Source organism: Myotis brandtii, unplaced genomic scaffold (assembly GCF_000412655.1).
Source record: "Myotis brandtii unplaced genomic scaffold, ASM41265v1 scaffold45, whole genome shotgun sequence".
Lineage (NCBI taxonomy): Eukaryota > Metazoa > Chordata > Mammalia > Chiroptera > Vespertilionidae > Myotis > Myotis brandtii.
Window position 1 is genome coordinate 6344820 of NW_005367209.1, and position 14229 is coordinate 6359048.

Sequence of the window (14229 nt, forward strand, 5' to 3'; positions counted from 1 at the left end):
CGCCTGAGTGTGTTGCTGTGCGCCAACGCCGACGGCAGCGAGAAGCTGCCCCCGCTGGTGGCGGGCAAGTCAGCCAAGCCCCGTGCTGGCCAAGCCGGCCTGCCCTGCGACTACACCGCCAACTCCAAGGGTGGTGTCACCACCCAGGCCCTGGCCAAGTACCTGAAGGCCCTGGACACCCGCATGGCTGCAGAGTCTCGCCGAGTCCTGCTACTTGCTGGCCGCCTGGCTGCCCAGTCCGTGGATACCTCAGGCCTCCGGCATGTGCAGCTAGCCTTCTTCCCGCCTGGCACCGTGCAGCCACTGGAGCGGGGAGTTGTCCAACAGGTGAAGGGCCACTACCGCCAGGCCATGCTGCTCAAGGCCATGGCTGCGCTAGAGGGCCAAGATCGTTCAGGCCTGCAGCTGGGCCTCATGGAGGCCCTGCACTTCGTGGCTGCAGCTTGGCAGGCAGTGGAGCCTTCTGACATAGCTGCCTGCTTTCGTGAGGCTGGCTTCGGGGGTGGCCCAAATGCTACCATCACCACTGCCCTCAAGAGCGAGGGAGAGGAAGAGGAGGAGGAAGAAGAAGAAGAGGAAGAGGAGGGAGAAGGGGAGGAGGAGGAGGCAGAGGAGGAGGAGGAGGAGGAAGGGGAGGAAGAGGAGGAAGGGGGGGAAGGAGAGGAGTTGGGGGAGGAAGAGGAGGTGGAAGAGGAGGCTGATGTTGATGACAGTGAGGAAGAGGAAGAGGAGGAGGAGGAGGAGGAGGAGAGCTCCTCTGAGGGCTTGGAGGCAGAGGACTGGGCCCAGGGTGTAATGGAGGCCGGTGGCAGCTTCGGAGGCTATGGTGCCCAGGAGGAGGCCCAGTACCCTACCCTCCATTTCCTGGAAGGTGAGGCAGACTCTGAGTCGGACAGTGAGGAAGAGGAGGACGACGATGAAGACGATGACGATGAAGATGATGAAGATGAGGATGGTGATGAGGTGCCTGTGCCTAGCTTTGGGGAGGCCATGGCCTACTTCGCTATGGTAAAGAGGTACCTGACCTCCTTCCCCATCGATGATCGTGTGCAGAGCCACATCCTCCACTTGGAACACGATCTGGTCCATGTGACCAGGAAGAACCATGCCAGGCAGGCAGGAGTTCGGGGTCTTGGACATCAAAGCTGAGCCACTGGGCCTAGCCATGCCCTCAACCCAGATGTGGCAGCACCAGCCCAGGGCAAAAGGACTCTTTGGGCAGCTGCTGTGGATGGAGCCAGAGTAGGGAGCCCCAGATGCTACCATCACTTTAGCGATGTTCCCCAGGCCCTGTGAACAAGCCCAGTCACCTTGGTAGGGCCCAGGGTTGGGGTCAGCCTCACTGCCTGCTTATTGCCTCTTTCTCAGAGTCCTCTTTCCTCCCCATTTGCCCCTGAACTTGGGGGACCAGGTGGGGAGCTGTCCGGTGCTACCACACCATGCCATCAGTGGACTAGGCCACAGCAGCCACCAGGGATGGGCCCTGGAGGCTCCCGGCCAGACAGTGCCTCTCCCCTCTGCCGTCCACACCAGGTCTTTGGTGGGGGGGGACCCCAAAGCCATTCTGGGAAGGGCTTCAGAGGAAGGTCCAGCCTAGGCCCCTATGAGGCTGGCAGCCCCCCATCCCTGCCCCCAGACCGCCTCAAGAAGCACAGTCTAACCACAGGCTCCTAAGCCTGCTTCTGCCTGCTTTCCCACCTCCCCAATCCCTTTCTCTGGCCCAGCCCATGTTACTTTGGCCCTTGGTTTTCTCAACAGATTGGAGGTTCCCAAGAGGCCCTCCAGGGGAGTGAAAATGGGCATTTCCCTTGTGGGCAGCTGCAGGCACCATGCCTCTCCTTCCTCCTGGCAGGGTCCTATCTTGGGCAGGGGGCCTGGGTCTGGGCCCAGAGTCCAGTTGTCCAGCTGCTCCTTTCCCAGTATGAATTCAATAAATCCATCCACTCCCTTTTTGTGGGGTGAATGTTTTAACAGCCAAGGGTGCATCATCCTTCATGGTTTGGGCTTGCGTCTGTTTTGGGGACACATACTTTCCCAGTTTCCTTTGTTCCTTGCTCTGGTGGGACATTAAAGCAAGTGTTGAGTGAGTGGCCACAGCCTAGGCCCTGACTAGGGTGAGAGGCCACCTCTGTGTCTAAATGCGATCTAGACTTGGGGAGGAAGGGGTCTTCAGTGCACCTGCCTGGGCATGGCTTTGAGGAAGCCAGGCCTTCTACTGCTTTGGGGTCAGTTGACGGACAGGAGGGAGGGAGCTGCAGTCTCTGTTGGGCTAAATTAAACTATGTAGGCACCCGGGAACTAGGCCTCTCAAGGCTCATTCAAAGTCGTTTAAGGAGTGGGGCCAGAGGGCAGAAAGAAAGGGGTGTTAGGGCAGCTCCTATGCTACCGGTTGGAGTTTGGAGGGGCATACAGGTGCCTCAAGAGGGCATCTCCAAGCCTAGTGGCTGTCCTTGGAGACAGTGGCAGGAGAAAGGTGATATTGCTGGGGAGAGATTGCACCCCCCAAGAAACTGAAAATGAATTAGCAACTCCCTTTGCGGTGCCCTCCAGTCCAAAGGTGAAGACAGGCCCCTTGATGATCCTAACCCCTTTCTTTTTTTCAGGGCCAGTCTCGCCTTCCTGGCCCTCCAGCATTGAGGCCTTCAGGCCCCAGCGGTTCCACCTAGGGCAGGGCCTGAGCTCGAGCAGGGAAGGGAGCTCTGGGCCCCAAACCGGTTTTCCCACCTTGGCTAGGGCTGGCATATCACCCCTCTGGTTCCCTCCCCACCCCCACCTCCTTGCAGTTCCTCTCTCCACCCTAGAATGTAAAGGGGGTAGAGGGGCTATCCAGGTAATCTTGTCTCCTGACTGCCCTGGGTGTGGTCTCTTCTAGAAAGGCAAGGCCTCTATGTATGATTTTGTTAACGAAGAAACATTCAAATATGTAAATAATTTTTGTGAGTTTATTTGAGCCAAATTACTGGGAAGCAGAATCTCAACATACTGAGATAATGCTCCAGAGAATGGCAGTTTGTCGCCTTGTTTTATAAATTACAATCAAAGGAGGAGGCATAAGTGGGTTACATGACATCTATTGGTGATAGATTAGGAAGGCAGGAGAAAGCAAAGCAGGGAAATCTCTGGGATTGGGTAAAAAGTAAAAGGATAGACACGTGCTTATTTTTACATGGGTGGATACAGGATAGTTAACAGTCAACAATTAACACGATAACAATGAGGTAATTTGTAGTTTCACCCAGGTGCACTGGTTGTGCCCTGAGGGGCCCAGAAAAAAGGAAGTTACAAGTTACCCTGACTTTTCAAAGGTTTGTTTATTGTAGATGCAAAAAGACAATAGGCTCAGTTAAGATCAAAGTTGATCTTTGTCAGGGAATATACCGGCCTAGGACATGACTATCCACCATAGACTGCTTTTTATTTTAAAAAGTTTTGATTTCAGACCATCCTTTGTGGTTACTTTAGGTCTCTGAGTTTGCAAGGCCGCCACGCAGGCCTTGCCTGAGTTAGTCAGGTTAGCATGTGGCCCCTTTTCATTCACAACTTTAAAACAGAAAGTGGGGTCACCGCTCCACCCTTGGCTTTCCGCACTCGTGACACAGATCCCTTCTAGGCCTTGGAAGGCTTTGAAACTAAGTGACAGCAAACAGTAATAGGGATTCCCCTTACAGTCATTCCCCCCACCCCGATCAATGCCTTGGAGAGGAGACCAGAAAGTCATGAGGGAGACCACCTACCTCCTGGCCTGCTTTGGAGTAAATAGGTGGGAGCAGTAGCCTTCTCCCCAGGTGGCCCTGGCCAATCCAAGTCCCTTACCTCAAATAACAAGGCAAATCCTTTCCATTTGTCTCCTGCCTATAAGAACACTTCTTTTGCTGCAACTGTGATCACCTCATTTTTTTTAATATACATTTTTTAATTGATTTCAGAAAGTAAAGGAGAGAGCTAGATAGAAACCTCAATGATGAGAGAGAAAGATCACCTCATTTTTTTTAATATACATTTTTTTATTGATTTCAGAAAGGGAGAGAGCTAGATAGAAACCTCAATGATGAGAGAGAAACATTGATTGGCTGCCTCCTGCACGCCCCCTACTGGGGGGAATCGAGCCTGCAACCCGGGCATGTGCGCTTGGCTGGAATTGAACCTGGGACCCTTTAGTCCGAAGGCTGACCCTCTCCACTGAGCCAAACTGGCTAGGGCAGATCATCTAATTTTTGATAACACCACATCTCAGGTGCTGTGCTAAGCACTTTAGATGCTCACAACGCCCTTATGAGGTAGGTAAAACCATGAGAAAACAGGCACACGGAGGGTCCAGTAATTCGCCCAAAGCTACACCGCTAATGTGGAAGCAAGTGTTCTCCCCACTTGAAGTTGCTCTTTACTTATACTCTGCGCCCTTTCATTAAGGAAGCACCCATCTTCCTAATCCTCCTAAAGGTAGCCCTCTTGAAATGGAACTGGTTGCTGAGGTCAATTTCTAACCCATGAAAGAATAGCTTTTGGGATGGAGATGAGGGATGTGGAGTTCTTGCAGCTCTTATATCTATAAACTGTTCCAGCAGTCCTCATACAAATACAGGTCTTCTGTAAATACCCTTCCTATTCTCCTCCCTATTACCCCATTGAAACAAATAGGTGAGAACTATCAGTATTTTACAAAGGAGGCCAATAGGGAGGAGTTAAATGACCTGCCCAAAGCAACGGCCTTGAGCTCTGGTGTTCTCCCTGGGAGTCTGGGTTTCATACTAAATGCCCCACCAGGATACTGCTGGGACTGGGCTGGGGATGGGAGGGGCTGGGGGGTGGGGATGGGCCTATGAGCACAGAGCTTTGAGGAGGGATCCAGCAAGGCGGTACTATCACAGAGTCCAGATGGGAAGCAGCAGATGCTGCCTTCACTTGGGACTGACCGCTACATAATCCAGAAGGGGGATCCCAGTCCTGGGGATGCTGGTGCAGGGTTCTGCGGGCCTGGTTGACTTTGGAAGGACCCAGAGCGAGCCAGTAGCTTGTCCTCAGGTGGCGTGGGCAAAAATTATTTCTTCTTGGGAAACGGGGAAGACAAGGCCACCTATAACCGCCTTTTCAAATCTGGAGGCCTGAGAGGAGGTAACCGGGACAAACTACAACTCCCAGAAGCCTCTGCTCTCTGGAGTCAAGGATGGTTGTCATGGTTTCAGAAAACAATATGGCCTCTCCCAGCTGGGACGGGAGTCTCCGGGTTAGAGAGGCAGAAGCGGGTCTGGACGCCCTCGTCGGCGAGGGAGGAGACGCTTGAGCGGCCGTGAGTTTGGGACTGGACGCTGCCGGCTGGATCAGCCTCCCTTTGCCGAGGGTGCCAATGGCGGGCAGTGTGGACGAGGAGGCGCTGCACCAGCTGTACCTGTGGATAGACAACATCCCTCTGTCCCGGCCCAAGAGAAATCTCTCCCGGGACTTCAGTGACGGAGGTGTGCGCCTGTGTATGTCCACATTTCTGTCCTGTATGCACGTGTGTAAGAGGCCTTTGTGCAAACATATCTTTACGCTTGTGTACGTGTGTGGTGTTGTCTATCTCCTAGGACTTCAGTTGCAGAAATGTGTCTGAGTGTGTGAGTCAGTGACTCTCTCATGGGACTTAATGACTAAGGTGCATATCTGTGTATGTATTTTTGCATCTCTGCGTGTGTGCATGCATATTGCTATATTCTATATGTTTATCTTATGGGAGTCAGAGTGTGTGCTCCTATGTGTATTGACACATTTTGTCCTGTATGTATGTAGGGGAGTCTTGTGTGTATATGTGTTGCTTTGTGATTGTGAAGGTGTCTGTGTGTTTAAGATTGTCTCCTGGGATTTTACTGTGTGACTCTTTGTGCTTCTGTGTGTATGTTGGTGACTGTCTCTTGGAACTCCAGTGATGGAAATATGTGTATGTGTCCATCTCTCTGTGTGCTATATGTGTGCTTGGACATGTGTGTAGTGTGTGTGTGTGCTGTGTGTGTCTGGACAGGTATGTATCCTGTGTATCTACACATTCTATCCTATGTGCATATCTGTAGAGGGATCTTATCACATATGTCTGTGTGAGTCTGTGACTTTCTCCTGGGACTTTGGTGTTGTGTGTGTGTGTGTGTGTGTGTGTGTGTATCTATATTTATGCCTATGATGGAGACCCAGGATCCTGAAGGGCTCCCATGGAGATTCCTTCTCTATCAGGACACCAGAGACCACAGTTTTCAAATGCCCTGAGTTAATGGGGAAGGAATGTAGCCCCTCTGGAGTATGATGGAGGCTTAGTCTCCAGCTGATCACTGATCTCACTTCCTTTTCCCCACCCTCCCCTGTCCTCTTTCGCCCCTCTCTTCCTATCATCCTTTTCCATTTCCACATCTCCACCTCTCCACTTGGCCCCACCACTCTGCCACCCATTTGTCTCTCTTCCTCTTCTCCCTTTCCCACCCCCCCCCTTTCATGTCTGCTCCCACTCCTACTCCTTCAGTCCTGGTTGCAGAAGTCATCAAGTTTTACTTCCCCAAGATGGTGGAGATGCACAATTATGTCCCTGCCAACTCTCTCCAGCAGAAGCTCAGCAACTGGGGTCACCTGAACAGGTAGCAGAATATCTGGGTGCACTAGCAGGATTTCTAGCCCCTACCCTGGGCTCCCAGGAAGGGCTGCCCCAGCCCCTCCACCTCCTATGGTCTCCACAGCCCAGGCAGACAGAATTGTCTGGTGACAAAATTAAGGGACTCTTCTATTGGGGAGGTGAAAGGTAACTTGGGACACCCAAGAACAGGGCCCAGGTACGGTGATCTTCCATCCCCCCAAGGCTGTGCACTTAGCACAGCAGCTGCCGCACCCCGCTTCTACCCATGTCTACCCTCCAGGAAGGTGCTGAACAAGCTGAATTTCTCGGTGCCGGAGGACGTGATGCACCAGATCGTGCAGTGCACCCCCGGCGTGGTGGAGTTGGTGCTCATTCCACTGAGGCAGCGCCTGGAGGAGCGGCGGAGGCGCAGGAAGCAGGGCTCGGGCTCCTTACAGGTGCCACCTACTCAGGCTTCTTCCCCCCCTGCTCTGAGGGAGCTTCCCAGCCTGCAGAAAGCCCCCACCGTGGCGATAAGTGCGGAAGAAGGGTGCCTGGTTAAAGGGAGCCTGGCCTGGGGGACGGTGGGTGGAAGGGACATGGGGCCCTTTGGGGATGGGCGAGCAGGAGCTCACAGTGGACCCGGGGGTTCTTTTAGGAGCTGGCCCCCCAGGATGGCAGTGGCTACATGGATGTGGGTAAAGTGGCTTTTACTTTTCCTCCCTCCCAGGGGGAGCTTTTCTCCTTTCCTTCCTTGGGGGGAGGGAGGAGGGAAAGACAGGAAAATAGGACTCCAGAAGGGTTACTCCACCACTTACCTCTTCTCAGGTTTGTCCCAGAAGCCCCGAGGGGAAGGTGCCCAGGACACGCAGGGAGGGGGGCAGCTCAGGTAAGGAAACTGGGGGTTCCTGACCTTACCAGACCAGGTAAGGAGGTAGGGTAGGCAGGAATGGGCTAGGGGAGTGGGGAGACCTGGCCGAGGGGCCCTGGAAAGATGAGGGCCAGGCCTCCCCTAAGCTGCTTCCCACCCCAGGGGGGGCCGGCAGCCGGTGCCCCGGCGTCCTGGGTATAGCCAGGTGCTGCACGGCGACCCGAGCGTCATCCTCCAGATTGCCGAGAAGGAGCAGGAATTGTTGGCCTCGCAGGAGACTGTGCAGGTGGGAGCCCTGGGAGGTGCGGGGGGTTGGGGCCTGTGGAGGACGGGATGAGGGCAGGGGGTCCCTGGGTTTGACCTCTGCGCGGCCGCCCAGGTCCTACAGATGAAGGTGCGGCGCTTGGAGCACCTGCTCCAGCTCAAGAACGTGCGCATCGACGACCTCTCCCGCCGGCTGCAGCAGGCGGAACGGAAGCAGCGGTGAGCTGAGCAGCTGCTCAGGACGCAGGGATGCCCCAGTGTCTGCCAGAGCCCTGAAAAGGCCGACACACCCACAGAACAGCCCATGCACCCACAGAACACGGACTAACGGGGCGGGAAGGGGGCGGGTCCAGCTGCTCCTAAGAGCCTCCGGGAGACCCTCCCTCGGGGTGAGGGTGAGCATGGTGGGTGGACGGTGGGACAGGAGCCCTTACGTCTGAGCACGGAACTGAGCCACCTCCTCCCACTCCATCCGGATCAGGAGAATGGACCACTTTCCAGAACCCAGAACCCGTGTGCGGAGGCCTGGTGTGTACCCCAAAGCAGTGAGAGACACCAGGCGCTCCATTTTGGAGCTCCCTGTGCTGGGCTTTGGGGGATGGTCCCCCCACTGGGTCCACACCACTAGAACCGGGTTCCCATCCAGCTGTGAGGACAGTGATGTCTCCATCTAGTTCTTTGTGCCCTGCGCCATTGGGGAAACTGAGGGAGTCCCTGGCCTCTCCTTCGTGCTCACCTGGGACCCATTTGGAGGCGGGAGGAGGGCAGCTGCTGGAGCGGAAGGGAGGAGGAGGGGTTCAGACAGGTGTGGGAAGACATCGGCTGTGCCTATACCAAATCGCCCTCCCCTCCCATGAGGTAGAGTTGAGACTATTTGGGGTATATGGGACAAGGCTGCCCCCATTAAAAGCATTGTGCTCTCTCTCTTGTGCTAACCTTCTCTCTCTGCCTGGATCCTTGTGGGCAGTGAGGTCCTGCCTCCCTTTTGCTGCACCCTTCACCCCTTGAGGGCCTTTTATGCCCAGAATGGGTCTTGCCTTGTGGGCAGCTGGGCCCTGGGTAGCCACTGCTTTGTAGGCTGATGATAACACATTGTCAGGTCTTCTGCACTAGGAGAGTCTGACTTCTAACACTGGCCTTACTAGACTGACCCCCAAATCTACCCTCACTGTCTCCTTTAACTCTGTCCAAACCCACATTTCAGATTCTCTCCAAATGTAGCCACATACTCACCCTAAACCATGCCCGTGGACTGATTCCTAAATGTGTCTTCTGTATGACTCTCAACCCTGCTCACAGACTGATCCCAAGTTTTATGGGCTGAAGACAAGCTTAACTCCCAACCCTGACTGAGATACCATGGCCATGTGTGACCATAACTCTGACCAGTAACATTGAACATTTGTAAATCCTAAACCCCCTACAATTCTGTTCCTAGGCATATATGCAGCATATACCCAGGAGAAACTTAAGCTTCGTGTTCTGTGTTCTGGGGCACATGTATAGCAATGTTCATAGCAACACATTTTGTAATAGCAAAAGAGCTGTTATCTGTTACTGTGGAACAAATCACCACACACCTAAAGGCTTAAAACAGCATTTATTATCTCATATTTTCTGTTGCTCAAGAGTCCAGGGATGGCTTAGCTGGGTCCTCTGCCTCAGGGTTTCTCACAAGGCTGCAATGAAATTGTTAACCAGAGGTGTAGTCTTATCTGAAGGCTTGACTGGGGAGGGACTCACTTCCAAGTTCATCTGGTTGTTGACAGAGTCCAGTTTCTTGTGGACTGTTGGAGTGAGGGCTTCAGTTTCTTGCTGGTTGTTGGCTGGTGGCTGCCCTCATTTCCTCGTCATCCAGCAAAGGAGAGAGTTAGATGCTAGCAAGGTGGAAGTTATAGTCTTATCTAATGCAATTACAGAAGTGACATCCATCACATCTGTCATATTCTATTTATTTGAAATAAGTCACTAGATCCAGCCAACATTCAAGGGGAGAGGAACACATAGGTTTGAATACCAGGAGGGAGAGATCAATGGGAGTCATTTTAGAAGCTGGCTACAAGGAGGAAAAAGCAACAGAAGATAAAATCTAGGATAGGGGTTACTTCTGAGAGAAAGCAGAGGGCAGAGATGCAAGAGGCACATTAGTAGATATAAGTTATTTGTAATGTTTTAGTTCTTGGGGCAAGTGGTGGGTTTACAAGTGTTCACAAATGGGCTGTCTATGGACAAGTGGGGAGAAAGTGTGAGGTTATTTATTGTTCTGAACCATTAAAAAACAAACAAGGATTATGTGGTGTCCAATTCTATTTACCTGAGTTCCTAAATTAATACAAATAAAAACTGATAACTATTCATGACCTTGGTCTGTGCCCTTCCCTTGCACTCAGCCTGGTCTTAGGTTAAACACTGGCTGCAGCCTGGCCCTCTGTCTTACCCAAATCAACTGCAGCCCTGCACACATACTGACCCAATCTAGCACTGTTCTCTCTCCATCATCTGCATTGGGTCTTCAGTGTTGTTCTCTAAACCTTTCATCCATGGACCGTATTTGTACGCTCCTGTGTGTGGAGCTGGAAGGCATGGTTTGTAGAGGGGTCTGAGGATCAGGGTGTGGGGTAGGGCATGGTTCTGCCTGACAGGAGCACAATGGACCCAGAATGCAGGTTCAGCGATTGGGGTTACCCCCTTAAGAGTCTGCTGACCTCCTCCATTAGCAGAGGCTAGGCCAGGTCCTGGAGGTTCTTCCTCCTTGAGTCCCCCCCCCCCCACCCTATTCTTACTATCCAGATATGCCTGAGTCTGTTTTAATATCTCAAAACCCTACAGATCAAACCCCAAAAGCAGTGGAGAATTTTATTGAATGTTTCTTGGGAACAAATATGAAGGTGGATTACATCACACATTATGTCTATAACTCTTCTTTAAACATCTCTCTTGTTCTCTAAACTTCCCTTCTGACAGCTACTACCATATTTTTCCCACTCTGCTCCTCACTCCCCTATCGCCTTTCTGATCCACACTAAATCAGATTTCTTCTGGTTCATTTATTCATTAATTCCTCAAATGTTTATTGAGTGTCTACTATGGACTAAATACCAGGAACACAAGGATGACTATAAAACAAGATTTGTATCCCATTTTCACAATCCTAGAAGAGGAAAGGCATGTAAAAAGGCATTTAACATTTTTTGTTACTTAATATTTTGAATAGATCAAACACATCAAAACATATAAGCCCGCCTGGTGTGGCTCAGTGGTTGAGCATCGTCGACCCATGCACCAAGAGGTCGCTGATTCGATTACTGGTCAGGGCACATGCCCAGGTTGCAGGCTCCATCCCCGGTGGGGGGCATGCAGGAGGCAGTCAATCAATGATTCTCATCATTGATGTTTCTGTCTCTCCCTCTCCCTTCCTCTCCTAAATCAATAAAAATATTTAAAATATACATTTTTCAAAAACATAAAAAGTGAAAACTCTCCTTGGTCCCCTACACCTCTGATAGATAAACTTTTTCTTTAGTTTTTGCATATTCTTCCATAGTATCTTAATGTGAATACAAGCAAATATGCACATTTATTGTTATCTTACCCCCACCTTTTTTAATATAAAGAGGAAGCAGATTATCCACTCTTTTCTGTATTTTTTAAAAATTATTTTATATACAAAAAGATAGCATTCTGTCATAAGGTAGATGTCTTGAATGACCCATTCATGAAGTTCACTTAGTCCAACTTAATGAAGCCTATGTCCTTCGCGTACTGACAGAAACACTGGCGACACATGTTGAGGCTGTATTTCCAGATCACAGTGTGGCGGTTTGAGCAGCCGCAGCAAGAAGGAGAACCCTGGCGGAATTTCCTCAGATGGCTCCAGTAGAGTTGCTGGTGACCCATCTTGCTCTCTGTGTAGCAAAACAAGGCAAAAGGCCCTTTTCTGTATCTTGATTTTCCACTCAACACGGTCTCTTTTAGATATGTGATGGTCAATGTTGTGTGCCAACTGGACTGGGCCACAGGGTGCCCAGACATTTGGTCAAATGTTACTCTGGGTGTTTTCTGTGAGGGTGTTTTTGGATGAGATTAACATTTAGATGGGTGGTCTGAGTAAAGCAGATTTGTCTCCCTGATGTGAGTGGGCCTCTTCCAATCAGTTGAAGAAGGCCTGAATAGAATAAAAAAGCTGTGTCTTCCGTGAGTAGGAGAGAATTCCTCCTGCCTGACAGCCTTTGAACTGGGAGATGGGCTTTTTTGTTTTGTTTTGTTTTTGCCTTTGAACTTTAACTGAAGCATGAATTCTTCCTGGGTCTTGAGCCTGCCAGCCTTTGGACTGGAACAAAACCATGGGCTCTCCTGGGACTCCAGCTTGCTGACTCATCCTACAGATCTCGCAACTTGCCAGCCTCCAGGATTGCATGAGCTAACTCATCTATCTCTGTCTCCCATTGGTTCCGTTTCTCTGGAGAACCTTGACTAATGCAATATTTTCCCATAACAGTATGTACTGGTACATTGAAAACTTCCAAATAAAATTCTATTGTCTGTACCAAATTTAATCAGCCCTCTGTGAACACTTGGTTTATTTTTAATCTTTTATTAATAATACAACAATGAAGAACCTCACACATTCATGATTTAATGTTGTGTACAAGTATATCTGCACGATAAATTCTAGAACTGAGGTTGTCCAGTCAAAGGATACATACATTTGCCCTGGCCGGTGTGGTTCAGTTGGTTGAGTGTTGTCCTGTGCACCGAAAGGTTGCTGGTTAGATTCCTGGTCAGGGTACATGCCCAGGTTGCTGGTTCAATCCCTGGTCAGGGTATGTGCGGGAGGCAACCAATTTATGTTTCCCTCTCACAGTGATGTTTCTCTCCCTGTCTCTTCCTCTCTCTCTCTCTAAAATCAATAAAAACATATTTAAAAAAATAATACATGTATTTGCAATCTTGGTAGATATTGTGAAATTGTCATCTACAAGGGCATGGTTCAGAGCAAAGGCTGACGTCTGGTGGCCCGTTGCCCTGCTTTGGTTTGCAGTGCTGTGTTTTTACAAAATTTCTAATTTTTATATTGATGAGGATGTGAAGTAACTGGAACTCTCATACTCTGCTGAGAGTGTGAGTACAAACATTTCAGAACAGTTTGGCAGTTTCATATAAAATTAAGCATATGCCTATGCTATTGTATGAGTTCAATCAGAGAAGCAGAAAGACTTTGTTACAGGGACTTGATGTCAGGTAACTGTTAAAGAGACTGTTGTTTTGCATCTGATTCTGGACCTCAAAGTTCACAGGTCAGGCAGTTGGGAAGGAAGGATGGATATAAAGTGGGGAGGAGAACAGAGGAGTTGGAATCCATGAGCACAAGCTGGAGCCCTCGAGAACAAACTGGAACTCACCCTAGTTCCCACTGCCTCCAAATTTGATGATGTGGGTGTCGTGCTGGAGAAGTCGGTGCCCTTTCCTATCTGGCCCAGGAGTCAGAGAGGCTGAAGGAGGATCCAGGGCAAGGTGGAGCATTTATGGGCCTGGGTGCTACCCTGCCAATGAGATGAGCCAGCAGATCAGCAACAAAGTGGATAGGCAGGAGCTCCAGACCTTGCAGGTGTAAAAACCAATATAGCCACTGTTTTCTTCTACCCTCCAAATCTCATGCAAAAATGTCTGTTGTGGACCACCCTAATTAGAAACACACATGGAAGAGAATTCTGGGAAATGTAGTTCATTCTAAATTGGTACATTATAAAACCACCACAGCTATGTTCCAGCAATTCCATTCCTCAATATATACTCAAGAGAAATGCATCCATATGTTTACCAAGACATGTACTAGAATATACACTATAACATACAGTAGTCCCCCCTTATCCACAGGGGTTACCTTCTAGGATCCCCAGTGGATGTCTGAAACCTCGGAGAGTACCAAACCCTACACATGCTGTTTTTTTCCTACACATACATAGCTATGATAAAATTTAATTTATAAATTAGGCACCGTAACAGATTAATAACAATAATAACTAATAATAAAATAGGACAATGATAACAATATACTGTACTAAAAGTTATGTGACAGTGGTCCCTCTGATACCAATCTCATAACAGAGTTGACTACTGTGACTAATGGGTGGGTAGCATATATAGTGTGAATTCCCGTAATGGGCAGGATGGAGCAGGACAGCATAGGACTTCTTTGTGCTACTCAGAATGGTGCACAATTTAAAACTTATGAGTAGTTTATTTTTGGAAATTTCCATTTAATACTTTGGGATCATGGTTGATGGCAGGAAACTGAAAACACAAAAAGCTAAATCACAGTTCAGAGAAGGACTGCTGTAGCACCAGACAGTCCACAGTCAGCAGCTAGTCTGTGTTGGAAAGAGTCAGGGATGGATTTGGGAAGTTAGCTAGAAAGACATAAGAATGCAGGCCTTACCTTGTTCTTTTTTTTTTTTAATTAAATCTTTATTGTTCAGATTATTACATTGGTTCCTCTTTTTCCCCCCCCTAACTCCCCCCC

General features: G+C 50.0%; 2 protein-coding genes and 1 pseudogene across 3 annotated transcripts in view; 2 read left to right on the forward strand and 1 right to left on the reverse strand.

Moving 5' to 3' along the window:
* Positions 1-1978, forward strand: part of CENPB (centromere protein B, 80kDa) — a 12445-nt gene extending 10467 nt beyond the window's left edge. Inside the window, exon 4 of the mRNA XM_014546526.1 lies at positions 2-1978. Coding sequence (XP_014402012.1) covers positions 2-1149 — 1148 coding nt within the window. The 3' untranslated portion in view covers positions 1150-1978. The remainder of the gene's footprint in view (position 1) is intronic.
* A 2848-nt stretch (positions 1979-4826) lies between these two features.
* Positions 4827-9031, forward strand: SPEF1 (sperm flagellar 1). 2 transcript variants are annotated; one of them, XM_014546490.1, is made up of 7 exons: positions 4827-5465; positions 6485-6596; positions 6873-7029; positions 7230-7269; positions 7400-7460; positions 7605-7728; positions 7822-9031. In XM_014546490.1, the coding sequence occupies exons 1-7, from the start codon at positions 5345-5347 to the stop codon at positions 7927-7929; spliced, it is 723 nt and encodes a 240-aa protein (XP_014401976.1). In that variant the 5' UTR covers positions 4827-5344; the 3' UTR covers positions 7930-9031. The 2 variants fall into 2 exon arrangements, with proteins under 2 accessions (XP_014401976.1, XP_005874749.1); XM_005874687.1 differs by having other exon boundaries at positions 4827-5453.
* Positions 9032-11360: 2329 nt separating this feature from the next.
* LOC102250248 overlaps positions 11361-14229 on the reverse strand; it is a 5796-nt pseudogene continuing 2927 nt past the window's right edge.